General features: G+C 37.3%; 1 protein-coding gene across 1 annotated transcript; it reads left to right on the top strand.

The window, feature by feature from the left end:
- The first annotated feature begins 82 nt into the window (after nucleotides 1-82).
- On the top strand, nucleotides 83-942 carry LOC126762054 (N-alpha-acetyltransferase daf-31). The gene has a single exon (XM_050478535.1). It carries the CDS (start codon nucleotides 194-196, stop codon nucleotides 791-793), a length of 600 nt encoding a protein of 199 aa, XP_050334492.1. The 5' UTR covers nucleotides 83-193; the 3' UTR covers nucleotides 794-942.
- The last annotated feature ends 11,776 nt before the right edge of the window (nucleotides 943-12,718 follow it).

Below are 12,718 nucleotides of genomic sequence, written 5' to 3'. Positions count from 1 at the left end.
TCAAGAAAACGGTGATGAGGCACAACCTATAGAGCAGCAACCTCATATAAGAGCGAAAAAAATACGCCGAGACTAATATTACTAAACTGTGAGCAGTTTCACAAATAATCGAAAATAGGCAAAGTAGTTGAAAATAACTATTAATCAAATAACTATAACTCTTACTAAGAATTTATACTGAAAGTCCAACAACATGAATATCCGCTGTGCTAAACCTGATGACTTGATGAGTATGCAGCACTGTAACTTGCTCTGCCTGCCTGAAAACTACCAAATGAAATATTACTTTTATCATGGGCTTACCTGGCCGCAGCTCAGCTATGTAGCTGAAGATGATAAAGGTAATATCGTTGGCTATGTGCTGGCCAAAATGGAGGAACCTGAACCTGGTGAAGAAAGTAAGCATGGTCACATTACATCATTGGCCGTAAAACGGTCCTACCGCCGACTTGGCTTAGCACAAAAATTGATGAATCAAGCCTCACAAGCGATGGTTGAGTGTTTTGATGCGCAATATGTTTCGCTGCATGTGCGTAAAAGCAACCGCGCCGCCCTAAATCTCTACACAGATTCGTTGAAATTCAAAATAATTGAAATCGAACCGAAATATTATGCCGATGGCGAAGATGCTTATGCGATGCGTCGTGATCTTAGTGAATTTTCAAAAAAAGAAAATTCCGACGAGTCGGCACTTGATACGAAAGGCAATACTGCAGATGGCGAAAAGGATAAAATCAACTATAGGCAAGTACTCTCGCATGATCACAGCGGACATGATGGACATTGTTGCTAAGGCAACTGGATGTTAGAATTTAAGGTGCTCCTATGCAATTCGGGTATAATTTTGTATTTATATATTTTTCGAAAACTTTAATATCTAAATAAATTTGTAATAATCCTTGATGGATTTATAAATATAAAATATGATTAATATAAAAGTTATAGATTTTTATCTTGCATTTATTTTTGGTAACTAATAATATGGCCGGTACTTTAAACATGTGATACTGTATATGACTACATTTTGATATGTAGTAAATTTGTTATTGGTTAATGTACCGACAACACTGATAACCAGATTAAAAATAGTTTAATAAAAGTTAACGAGTATGACGTAAACTACGGTCGATGTACACTTCTTTGTTTTAGAACGATATTGAAAAACTGTAATATGCTTTGAACAATTTAAAGCAGACAGCATTAAGTTCTACTTTACGCGAAGAAATGTTTCAGAGCGTTCTACTAAGAGTTGATCTTCAGCCGCTGCTTAATTATACACCGGAATACTACATATTTTCATAGTTTGGCAGCACAGCTTTCATGAATGGCAGCACTGATTGAATTCAAGAAAACGTTCATTAGAATTTAAATTACGTTTAGAATTAGAATTGAATTAGTTTTTATGTTCCTCGAGAAATTATATAATTTAAATATTTCAGGCGTTGACTCACTTTTTCAAACTGTTTAATATTGACGATTTTAAAGAATCTTAAAATTTGTTGACGCACAATTATTACAACCACTTAGTTCTTCTATTTCGAGGTTCACTACTTAAAAAAACTTAGAAACTTCCAATTTAATGGGGGATGTTTATTGTGAATCGAAAAAACATTCTTTATATTTTGTAATTTAATGTTTACTGCGACTACGTCTCAGTCGTCAGATTTTATATTTTAAGGACCATTCGGTCTATACCACTTACGCCCTGTTAGTGTTGGTTACATGAGCAAGCAAAGAGGTGGTTAGAACCATGCTTGGACTCATTATATACCATAGGCTTAGCATGAGGGGTACGATTCTGGATAAGTAAGACTTTAATCTGCTATAGTGTGCAGGACGAAGATTCGCGAGGATCACTCTATTTTCGCGATACAACTCGAGCTCGTCTTCTGCAATGGGCGGTGCATTATATACGATTCCTTTCGGCTCTAGACTTTTACGAAAATATCTACTAGGCTTTCAGGGAAATCGACATAGAAGGAATCATTTTTTAAGCACAATAAGAAGAGCAACATTTTTTATTTCTTTAAAAAGTAATTTCCCAGCTGTTCTTTGTCTATATGAAATTAAAGCTGAATAAAATCGTGCTGAGTATATACAAACACAATATATATATACTATATATACAAGTACAGGTAAACGTGTTTATATGTATGCATGTATAAATATATAATTTTAATACTCTCAGCAAATGTCAGTAAATTCGTTTAATTTCAACTTTAGACTGTCACCAAGCTAACTTGTCATGCAAAACCCCAGAAAAAAGTGGATAAAATTGAACTACATAATGTAGACTCGTTGTACACTTTTTAAAATTCACTTTTTGACTACGAGGCGTACGCAAGTAATTTATGCGAAAAGTTTTGTTTCGACTAGGTGCGCGCCGATTAACCATTTATGTGCGCCACGCAACGCCGTCATCTCCTCCATGGCGGTTCGGCGTTCTACTTTGCATGCATTTGAATTAATGCATTTGACAGTTGGCCTCAGGACATGACCACCATAATGCTTGCGAAACGAAAAATGTTAATAGCATTTGGGCGAAAGTTTGTCCGCTGCTTTGGTGGCACCGTCCAAACGACGGTGGTAGTGGGACGTTGATGTTAAGCGGTTGTAGCTAACACTCGTGACATAATAAGTGTTTTGTTAGTCGAAATGGTGAAATTTTATATTTATTTGCGCCCTATTTTGACAATGTTGCTGTGGAAAGATTAAAATTTAATACAAAACAAAAATTTATGTGGAATACTTTCATCAAGAAAAAATAAAAATGTATAAATAAATAGAAAAATGTTGCAGAATTTTTTAATTTATGATTTTATTAAAGTTATTATTATTATTTGTGGTCTGTGTCAATCGTCGAAAGAAACCTGACCTACTCAATATTTCATCAAGTGAAGTAACTCATACGCAGTGTAGTTCTTTCCGCCAGGAGCAGCACAGAACGAAAGCGAACTCTCGCTGAATGAAAAATGTGTTTATTAGGGAGCTATAGGCAGATGCGATACAAGTCAGCAATTTTAGACTAAAAATATTTGAATTTTTTATATATAGAAATTTCCAAAACATTGATGAGGTGGGGAAGTTATGAAGCTAATTATTATGCTATGACATTTAACGTAACTAAATATCAAATTTTACTGATATGTATTTAATTCGGAATATGGCGCTAGATATAGGCTAATTCTAATATGCTATTTTATAGACAGTTACCCAATTAATTGAAGACCAAAAAAGGTATGTTTGCAGTGGTCGTCATGAAAGGAATGGACCTTCATCCGAGGCTGTTGTTTCTTTTCATTTGGGGTGTTCTTTTTTCCCGCAGGACCCAAACTCAGCGTACCCCCTGAGGAGGAATGAATCACCTTTTCCCTTTAGCTCGCCTTCAAACGGATGTTTTTTCGGCTACCCTGAGGATACTTGGTCTAATTCGTAAGCTGCTTGAGCCATATGTAAAAGAATCTTTTCTGGTCACTCCCTAGTGAATGGCGCTCAGAGAACTTGCCTCACTTGCGTGACCTTCTACACATGGCTCCATCTTCCTGTGGTATGGAATAGATACCGAGAGTTGAAGAGTTTGACAAGCTGGCCGACAGGGGTAACACTTCTCCAGCCTGCTCAATTGGAGATGATGAACCCGATTCCTCAATTGAGCAAAAGAACTGCCTTTATGCCGCGATGTCCGAATTTGATATCCCCTCAAAAGTAAACCAGCATGAACACCAACAACAATGTCAGCTTCGAAATCCAACGCAGAATAACTCTTGCCAACAGGTACTACTTCAGACTAAGTAGCCAATTGTGAAGTAACGTTCTCTCTCTACGAACAAAGGCTACACTCTTCAACTCAGTCATCATCCCCGTCCTGCTATATGGTGCAGAGCCATGGACGATGACAACATCTGCTGACTCGGCGTTACGAGCTTCCGATAGGAAGGTTCTGCGGAAAATTGATGGTCCTTTGCGCATTAGTAACGGTGAATATCGCGTTCAATGGAAGGATGAGCTGTACGAGATATACGACAACATTGCATAGATCTCGCGAATTAAAAAACAGCGACAGGTCATGTTGTCCGGGTGGACGAAAACACTCCAGCTCAGAGAGTATTCGACGCAGTACCCGATGGAGGAACCAGAGAAAGAAGAAAAACTCCATTCCGTTGGAAAGACCAAGTGGAGAAAGACCTGGCTACATTTGCAACCTCCAATTGGCTCAACATTTTTTTATATTCTTCTGAAGTTTGTTTGAAAAAATTGAAGAACGAGCTTGCTTAAAATTTTGTGTTTCCAATGGAATCACCGCTAAATAAATGTTTATAATGTTGAAGAAGTGTTTTGGGGACTCTACATTATCACCAATGACCTGAATCGCCAAAACAACTGAATCTTTTGCAAAAATTACGTATAAATAGAGGGTTTAATGAAGATGACATCAAAATTGTCCAACAATCTAGCGAATGGATTTCCCAAAATAAGTCGAAAGCGAAAAAATCAAAATTCGCTGCGGCTCATGGAAAATTGGATTAAGCGTTGACATGCTTGTATCGGCTCAAAAGGAGTCTTTTTTGGAGGAAATTTTGCGTATTTTGTCAATCCGGGGAAATTTTGATCTGTTGCGTAATTCCAGAAAAAATATATTTTTGTATACCGATTGATCTTTTCCTTCAAAGTAGTCCTCAATCTTTCACTGTCGCTAAAATTCTTTACAGCGAACCTTGTTTGCGGCCTCAATCCACAAAAAAAGGCGTCAGGACAGAAAAAACGTTGGATGCGCAACCCAATTCCATCTCAATTTAGTGTGACAACAATCCCGATCAACATTAATTTTATTGCCATTCAAAATAATTTTGTTGGTTGTTTCATGTTTTCGCCAGTTACACTTGCCCGACAGCTGTGAAATTTATACACTGGACTTTTCAAGGTTAGATCTAACTGCACTGCAATTCTAGTGGCTCCCTCTCATAGAAATATGTTTGGAACTTTTCAGTGTACCATTTATTTATGTAACGGCGTAGATATGTGCACATATATAAGTATAAGTATGTATATAAAAAAAAAAATAATAATTCACAAAGTTCTCACCAACTTTATTTTCATGCCAGCTACCTCTACAGGTATTGTCTGAAATTCTCGAGTACTCAATTTGCTTGCTTTGACTTCATGCATTCGTCTCTCGTACTGATATATTTACATACATACATACATACATAGACATGGTATGTATGCCTGAGTACATGAAATTATGCACTTCTCATTACGCTTGAAGTAAACAGTAATTGCCATGTATATAGAGTCACTACCACTTCGGAGCGCTGAGCTTTTTGGAAAAACACTTTCACTTGCTCGTGAAAATCCAAACAAAAATCATGAAAATTAAAATTACATAAATACAGAAAACTTTTATGAGCAGTAAAAAAGTAAATGGCAATAAAAGTATAAAATTGCACTTGATTTAAAGTAAAACGGTTGACCTTTACAAACATAGTTATAAATGTATGTACATATAGACTCTTACTTGAAGGAAGCTTTTTTGGCTTTCGTTGCTGTGTAGAATTAATGGCTCATAAAATAGCTGTACATAGCTCGATAATATACTCACTGCTATGTATTTAGTTAGGTTATGTCATAATGTGAAAAGGGCTAATTTGTCAAACAAGTGGGTTAGCGTTCATTAAGTCATAATATAAGTTATTCTGTAGCAATTTGGTGCTATTTCAGCACATTTTTACGGTTTAAAGTTGTCAAATTGAAAGATACATACATATGTACTATATATTCAGCTCCAATAAATATATCTATATATTGTATAAATAAGCATAGCGAATAAAATGAACATACGAGTTTGTAACTATTTATAACAAGTAATAACGTACTGAGTTAGAGTCAAAGCGTAAATAGTAATAAACTCTAAATTTTTAGGAAACGTTGGGGGCCTATTCTGTAACTCGATTTGAAAATCAATTTACTCGAATTCGGATTTTCAAGCCAATTTTCGAATAAAATATTCGATAGCTTTTGAGTTGTACAAAGCAAAAACGAAAATTGTACGTATTTTTTCTGGCACAGGGTGGTAAAACTTTCGTATAATGATAAAGTAGATCCGAATTTCGAATAGCATACATTTTCGAATCGAGTTACAGAATAGGCCCCCTGGTTTACTATCTTCCATTCGATTCGTGGTGGGAGAGAGACTCCATCGTCGAGTACTATCATTCACCCCGGCAGATGAACGTCTAGCCGCAATCCGCATCGCAGCGAAGTGCTGCAACATATCGCTGATTTGCGGCCACGCTCCGAGGGCGTTGGTGTGCACCTATGAGAGCTTTGTCACAACAGTCGATAAATTCAGCCTCCATGATGACACATCCCCAAATGGGTTGAGGCTTATCGGCGTCGCAAGGGCCCGAAATATGATTATCTGTAGTACTAGATGCCAGCTTAGAGAAACTCATCAAGCTACCTGGATATCTTCGGATTGAAAAGCCACCAACGAAATCGATCATGATGTGAAGACACGCCTAAAGTGTTTTAAACGCGCGTTCGCTCAAAGGTCCTAACATTGACTCGGACCACTATCTTGTTGCAGCTATGATACGCACCCGCCTTAGTGCAGCAAAAATTGCATGTCAAAAAACACAAGGTTCGACGTCGAGAAGCTGCAATCACAGCAGACAGTCGAAGGATTTTCTACTCGACCTGAGCTCCAGCTCTCTGGGAGCACTCATCATCAACTCGATATAAAAAAACTGTGGGATGGCATTTAATGCTCCTTACGTGCAGCTGCCAACAAAACCATTGGTTTTTGGAAAATGCAAAAGAACAGCTGGTACGATGTGGAGATAAAACAGACTGCCTACTGCGCAACGCTACAATCCACCACAACACGTGCGAGATGGGATAAGTACTGAGAGTTGAAGAGGGAAGCAGGACACATTTGAAATGACTACGAAACGATGCGGCGACTAACAGAAGGTTTAAAGATAGGAGCAAACTCTTGCAAAACCCCATGAAGTGATCTAGTGACTGATGCACAGAGCATACTGAAATTATGGAAGGAGCACTTCCACAACCCGCTGAATGACAGTGAAAGCATAACACCAGGAGATGGGGAACCCGATTCCCCAATCGATGACGATGGAGCAGACGTTCCATTGACCGACCATGAAGAAGTCCGAATAGTAATTACCCGCAAAACTAATAAATAAAAAATAAATGAGATCAAATTTGCGGAATGCGTTGGATGTGCAGCAGATCTTAACGTTCTCATGGCGGAAAAGCATCAGCGCAATGATTCGACAGCAGAGCCCAGTGACTATTTTGCTGTTCTCCTGGCAGTGGACTTACATCACACCTTGTGATTCACAGAAAACGACGGCCGTCATCTTTCCAGCCCGTAGGACAGTTTTCGTCTTCTTCGGAATGCGTTCACCGGGTGTAGTCCACTGTTTTGACGGTTTCTTTGCTGTGGTGCATATCAAAGGATCTAGGTTACGTCGCCGGTTTGTGCTTAAATAGCGTCAAACACTGCTGTAAAGTGACCTCACGTGACCTAGGCGTGGCTGATCAGAAACCAACGTTCGAACGCTTTGAAATTCTTTACACGATTTCTTGAATTTCCCTTCCAAAAATAAGGGTCGAATTACCTACCACAACAGCGAATCTGACTCCGCAAATATAATACGAGTACTAAATAAACACAAATCTTTTTTTTTGACTTGTCTTTTTTCTTGTTGTCAAGAATTTTTTTGTTCGAACACCTCAGCAGTAACTTATTTCGCAAGTAATTGTTGCACTGCAGGTGCCGCTTGCAATTTCGCCTTCTTCCATTTCCGTCTTCGCATTCTCATGAAAGGGTGCAACTTTGCAAAGTCGTTCGCTTTATATTTTATGTGCTCGCCAGTTGGTTGAGTTTGACACAAATTGCTAAATTGTTATTTAAGGCTTTTTCTTTTACTTTCTATGCGTGTTTTTGTTGTTGTTGTTGGTGCTGTGAGGTGCTAAATTTGGGTGTTGCTGCGTTTTATGGAAATTGTTCAAGTGCTTTGAAGGCAATTTATAAGTAAATGTTGTACGTTTTATTATGATAATGTTTATGCGTTATACAAGTACGTAAAGTAAGTGCTATGCATAAGAATGTTAAATGCTGTTGTGTAATGTTATACCTTCGTAAGAGTTGGGAAGTTTCTTTTTATGACTTTTATAAGAGCGTACAAGGCCAGATACTTCTTGATAACTTGAAAATAATCAGCTTCAATAATTTTAACATATTTTGTTTTGTTTTCGTAGCCGCAAAAACATTTCTGCAGTAATTTCGGGGAATGCTGCTGTGCTGACAGTCATTGGCAGGATAAAAATCCGAGTTCGTTTCGGTTATATAGACCCGAGAGGGGTGCGATTGGGCCATAGTTTACAGTCAAAACAAACTCAACATGCGAAATTGAGGTAAAAAACCCGGTTTCCGCCTATTTCTGTTAATCTTTTTCAACGTCATCTTCTTAATAATTTCTTTCGTCACCGGTAATGATCTGTTTGATGAATGCAGGGTTCTCGCCTAAGTTGTCGAGCATCTCTATTGTAACCTCTACTTGACGAAGCTTTTTGCAAAAAATTCAGATGTGAGTCTAGCATTGACAAGCTTCATACCGCATTAACCAAGATTTATTTAGCCAATCCATAAGGGGAATTTTTTTATTGTCTTATTTAATTCTACAATAACTTTAAAATATTGTCCTAAATTTTCAAGTTGTTCTGGGTAATAGTTTCGGAGATCCAGTCTTGAGAACTTGTGCGCTCGTGGCTAGCTAGTCTTTAAATGGGTTTTCTAGAAACTGTGTTTTTGAAGTCAGTTGGCAAGATTTCCCGAGAACTACTCAACCGATCTTCATGAAATTTTACACAGGTCCTTGAGATACAATTCCTAAAGACATGCACAAAGGATTTTTTCGATTACTACTGTTTGAAAAAAAAATTGTTGCGAAGCGAAATTTTCAATGAAATTTTTATTTTTTCGTAAAAATGTCTGCCAAAAATCCATTTTTCAGTTTTTTTCCTTCGTCCAAGTTCTAAGTTAAGGTTTTAACTAAAACACGTATTTTTTCACTTTAGATGATCCTGTAAGGAGTCGGCAATGGCCGAGCTTAAAATATTTTTTTTTTAATTTCAGAATTTCTTTGTTAATAGTGTAGGTTTGTAATAATAAAAGATTCTAATAAAATATTTCATTTTTTATATGAGAAAAAATTCTTGAAAAAAGGCTGTTTTTAATCCGAGGAAACAAATGTAACCCCATAAGAGATGCTAAGACTATTTGCTAACACTTTAAGCTAACATCGACTTATTGCAATTGACAGAGGGGTATGGACGACTCGTATGAGACAAGTTTTCGATGGCTTCACTATCTGTATTGAATGCTTTATGTCACTCTAACACTTGATAAAGTAGACTTCCTAAAACACTCCATTTTCCACGAATCCGTAGCCCGAAAGAGAAAATAAGAATGTTTATAACAAATATAATACACAAATTTTTCGCGCGGTGGCATGGCGTGGAGTTATCATGAAAAATTGGGTCGATGATTACAGGAAACAAGGCATCCATTGCTAGTTCCAAAATGTGTTTAATAATGTCAGTATATTCAGAAGCATTTAAGGAACTATTTATAAATGCCAACTCACTGCAACCATAGTAGACTGACTCAAATTTATTTTCGATTTCTGGGTCCTTTTCCAATCTTCTAGGGTCCAATTTCGATGTTCTCAGCCAAAACTTAGTCGTGCCGTGCGATTTTTGTTTTTAGAGTATGTTTTTTTTCTTGTCCTAATCGCTTTAAGGCCGATATTATAGAGTCTCCCGCGGATTGTGCGTGCACTTACTTGCACCGAATATCGCCCTATCAAATCTGAACTTAGCTTCACTGAAGTTAAAACCCGGTTTCGCAGGTTTTTGAAATTTCGGTCCATCCTAGTTGATGTTGTTTACCTTACTAACCCACTACCAGAAGCTCTGTCCAAAGACTTAGTTGCGTATATAATTTATAAAACTTTAGAATGGAAACATGGCTGTACAGATCCAACGTTTTTGAACCAAATTTTGTTCAGCGATGAAGCCCACCAATGGTTTAATGGGCATGTAAATAAGCGAAATTGCCGCATTTGGGACGAAGAGCAACAAGAAGAGATTCAAGAGCTGCCATTTCATCTAGAAAAAACAACGGTTTGTTGTGGTTTGTGGGCCGGTGGAATCATCAGTGCACATTTCTTCAGAAATACTGCCATTGAGAATGTTAGCCTCAATGAAAAAACGTTAACATCGGTTGCACCGAAGCTAAATACCCTTCACAGGTGCATTTCTGTTAGTAACTATGCGTTCAGTTTGTATGGAAGCTATATGCTATAGTAATCCGATCTGAACAATTTTTGCGGAGATTACATTGTTGCCTTAGAAAATAATCCATACCAAATTTTGTGAATATATCTTGTCAAATGCAAAAGTTTTCCATACAAGAACTTTTTTCCGATCGTTCAGTTTCTATGGCAGCTATATGTTATAGTGGTCCGATATCGGCAGTTCCGACAAATGAGCAGCTTCTTGAAGAGAAAGTGACGTTTGCAAAATTTCAAAACGATATCTTAAAAACTAGTCGTTTATATACAGACAGACAGACGGACATGGCTAAATCGACTCAGCTCAACATACTGATCATTATATATATATACTTTATAGGGTCTCCGACGCTTTCTTCTGAGTGTTACAAACTTCGTGACAAACTTAATATACCCTGTTCAGGGTATAAAAAGACCTCTGCCCGACATGGACAGGGGAAGGGCGCTGCCAGAATTAAATCCATAGGATTTTTATTTAGCCCTTACCTTCGAAAGACGCATGTACATATAAGTTTGATTGCTGTTGGAATATATTCTTATTGTGATTTTATGTATTGATAAAATATTGCTTTTTGAGAGAGAAGGATATAGTTTAAGCAAAAACTTGGCTTGATGACGAGTTTCCGAACGTTCCCCCATGAAAATCAACCATCAAGGATTGGTATGCTAAGTTTAGGGGTGGTCAAGAGCAAAACATGTTACTTTTGTGAACACAAAATATTGAATTTTGTAATATTTTGCAGGCTTACAAGAAAAAAAAATCTTGATTTTTAGAATTTGTTGACAATAAATGAACAATCTTTACACGTTCTGGCCAAAATATCTCAAATAAATGGAATAAAATACAATAAGAAATAGATTTATGCAATTATTTTCATTAAAAAAAATTGTCTGTGAGTCACTAGACACATACGAGCATAACGGAATTAATAAATTTATTTTGCCTTCGAAATTGAAAACTAAATCCCCAAACGACAATTATTGTTAGTTACGCAATTTAAAATATTTAGCACATTTCAATAACCCTTAATCAAATTGTCGAGGAAAGCAACAATAAAACAAGCAAGACAACAACGAAAGGATAAAAACAAAAATAACAGTTGCAATGCTGTGTCCACCAATATTGACAGCTGAAAATTTTCACACGCAGCTGTGTGGACACTAAATCGGGTACACACACACATCCATGTAAGTAAGTGTGTATGTGTGTGTGCAGATGGGCACATACAACGAAATATGCAGATGAACACCGAATACAGAGAACCGCGTAGTGGAGTGGCGCCGGAGCACACATTGTGATCGATATGTAGCAATGCAGGAATTTCGAACATTGTTCAGTGTGGCGCTGCAAAAGCTGTTGCACTTGTGCACTTGTGTGCCACATGTAGCCGCTGTGTGTTTTTCATTTTGCGCTTTTCGTTTTCGCTGTTGTAATGCGGAATGTTTCACTTGTACCTTTTGTAGGTCATTAATTATGATTCGTAAGGGGCTGCACATTTGCAATTAAATGCACACACACAAACACGCCTATGTACTACCATCATTGCGAAATCATTGGACCACGTGGTTTATTTGCATGGCGTGAGAGTACTCTACAAAATGGCTTTCGGAAATGCAGTTGTGGACTAATTTGCGTCTCTATATTCATCTCTGTCACCAGCATGCCCTATCAAGAGCCTAACTACATCGTTTTATATTTGAAAGGTTACAGGAAAAAAAAATATTTTTAAACTTTTATGGACTACACACCTTTTTCATCTAGTTTTTGTTACTACTACGAGTTTATATAAAATAATGATGCTTCAATGACATGATACGGCAAAATCTAACTTTTTTTAAATATTGCACCAAACTAATTTCATAGAGAGATTGAGGCAAAGTTAAAAAGTTATTCTTTCGTTTTTAGAAGTTAGCTGCCACAGTAGAAATATTTGATTTCGCATTTAGAAATTTAGCTTAATAAAACCGTAGTTATTAAGTACGTATTTTCCAGTCATCATAGCTCTTGGAAAAATCCTGCGTCGTGATGGCCACCAGAGCCTTCGTCGATTCAGTTTTTATATCCTCAATTGAGTAAAACCGGTGTCCTCGGAGTGGTCATGTGAATTTGCTGAATAGCCAGAAGTTACACGAAGGTAAATTAGGCGAATGCGGAGGTTGCGGCACGATATTAGTTGAAAATGTGGCGAAATGATCACGAATAACCAATGCAGTATGAGATGGTGCATTATCGCATTTCTTTGTTCAATAAATTCAGACAAAGTAAAGATCGAAGGATTCACTTTTAGGGCCTCACAAAACGACGCGTATCTCAAATACTAATGAATATTTTGAGG

The sequence above is a fragment of the Bactrocera neohumeralis genome, chromosome 6 (assembly GCF_024586455.1).
Source record: "Bactrocera neohumeralis isolate Rockhampton chromosome 6, APGP_CSIRO_Bneo_wtdbg2-racon-allhic-juicebox.fasta_v2, whole genome shotgun sequence".
In the NCBI taxonomy this organism is placed as follows: domain Eukaryota; kingdom Metazoa; phylum Arthropoda; class Insecta; order Diptera; family Tephritidae; genus Bactrocera; species Bactrocera neohumeralis.
The sequence above is the reverse complement of the archived record's forward strand: the minus strand, read 5'-3'. Positions and strand labels throughout refer to the sequence as shown.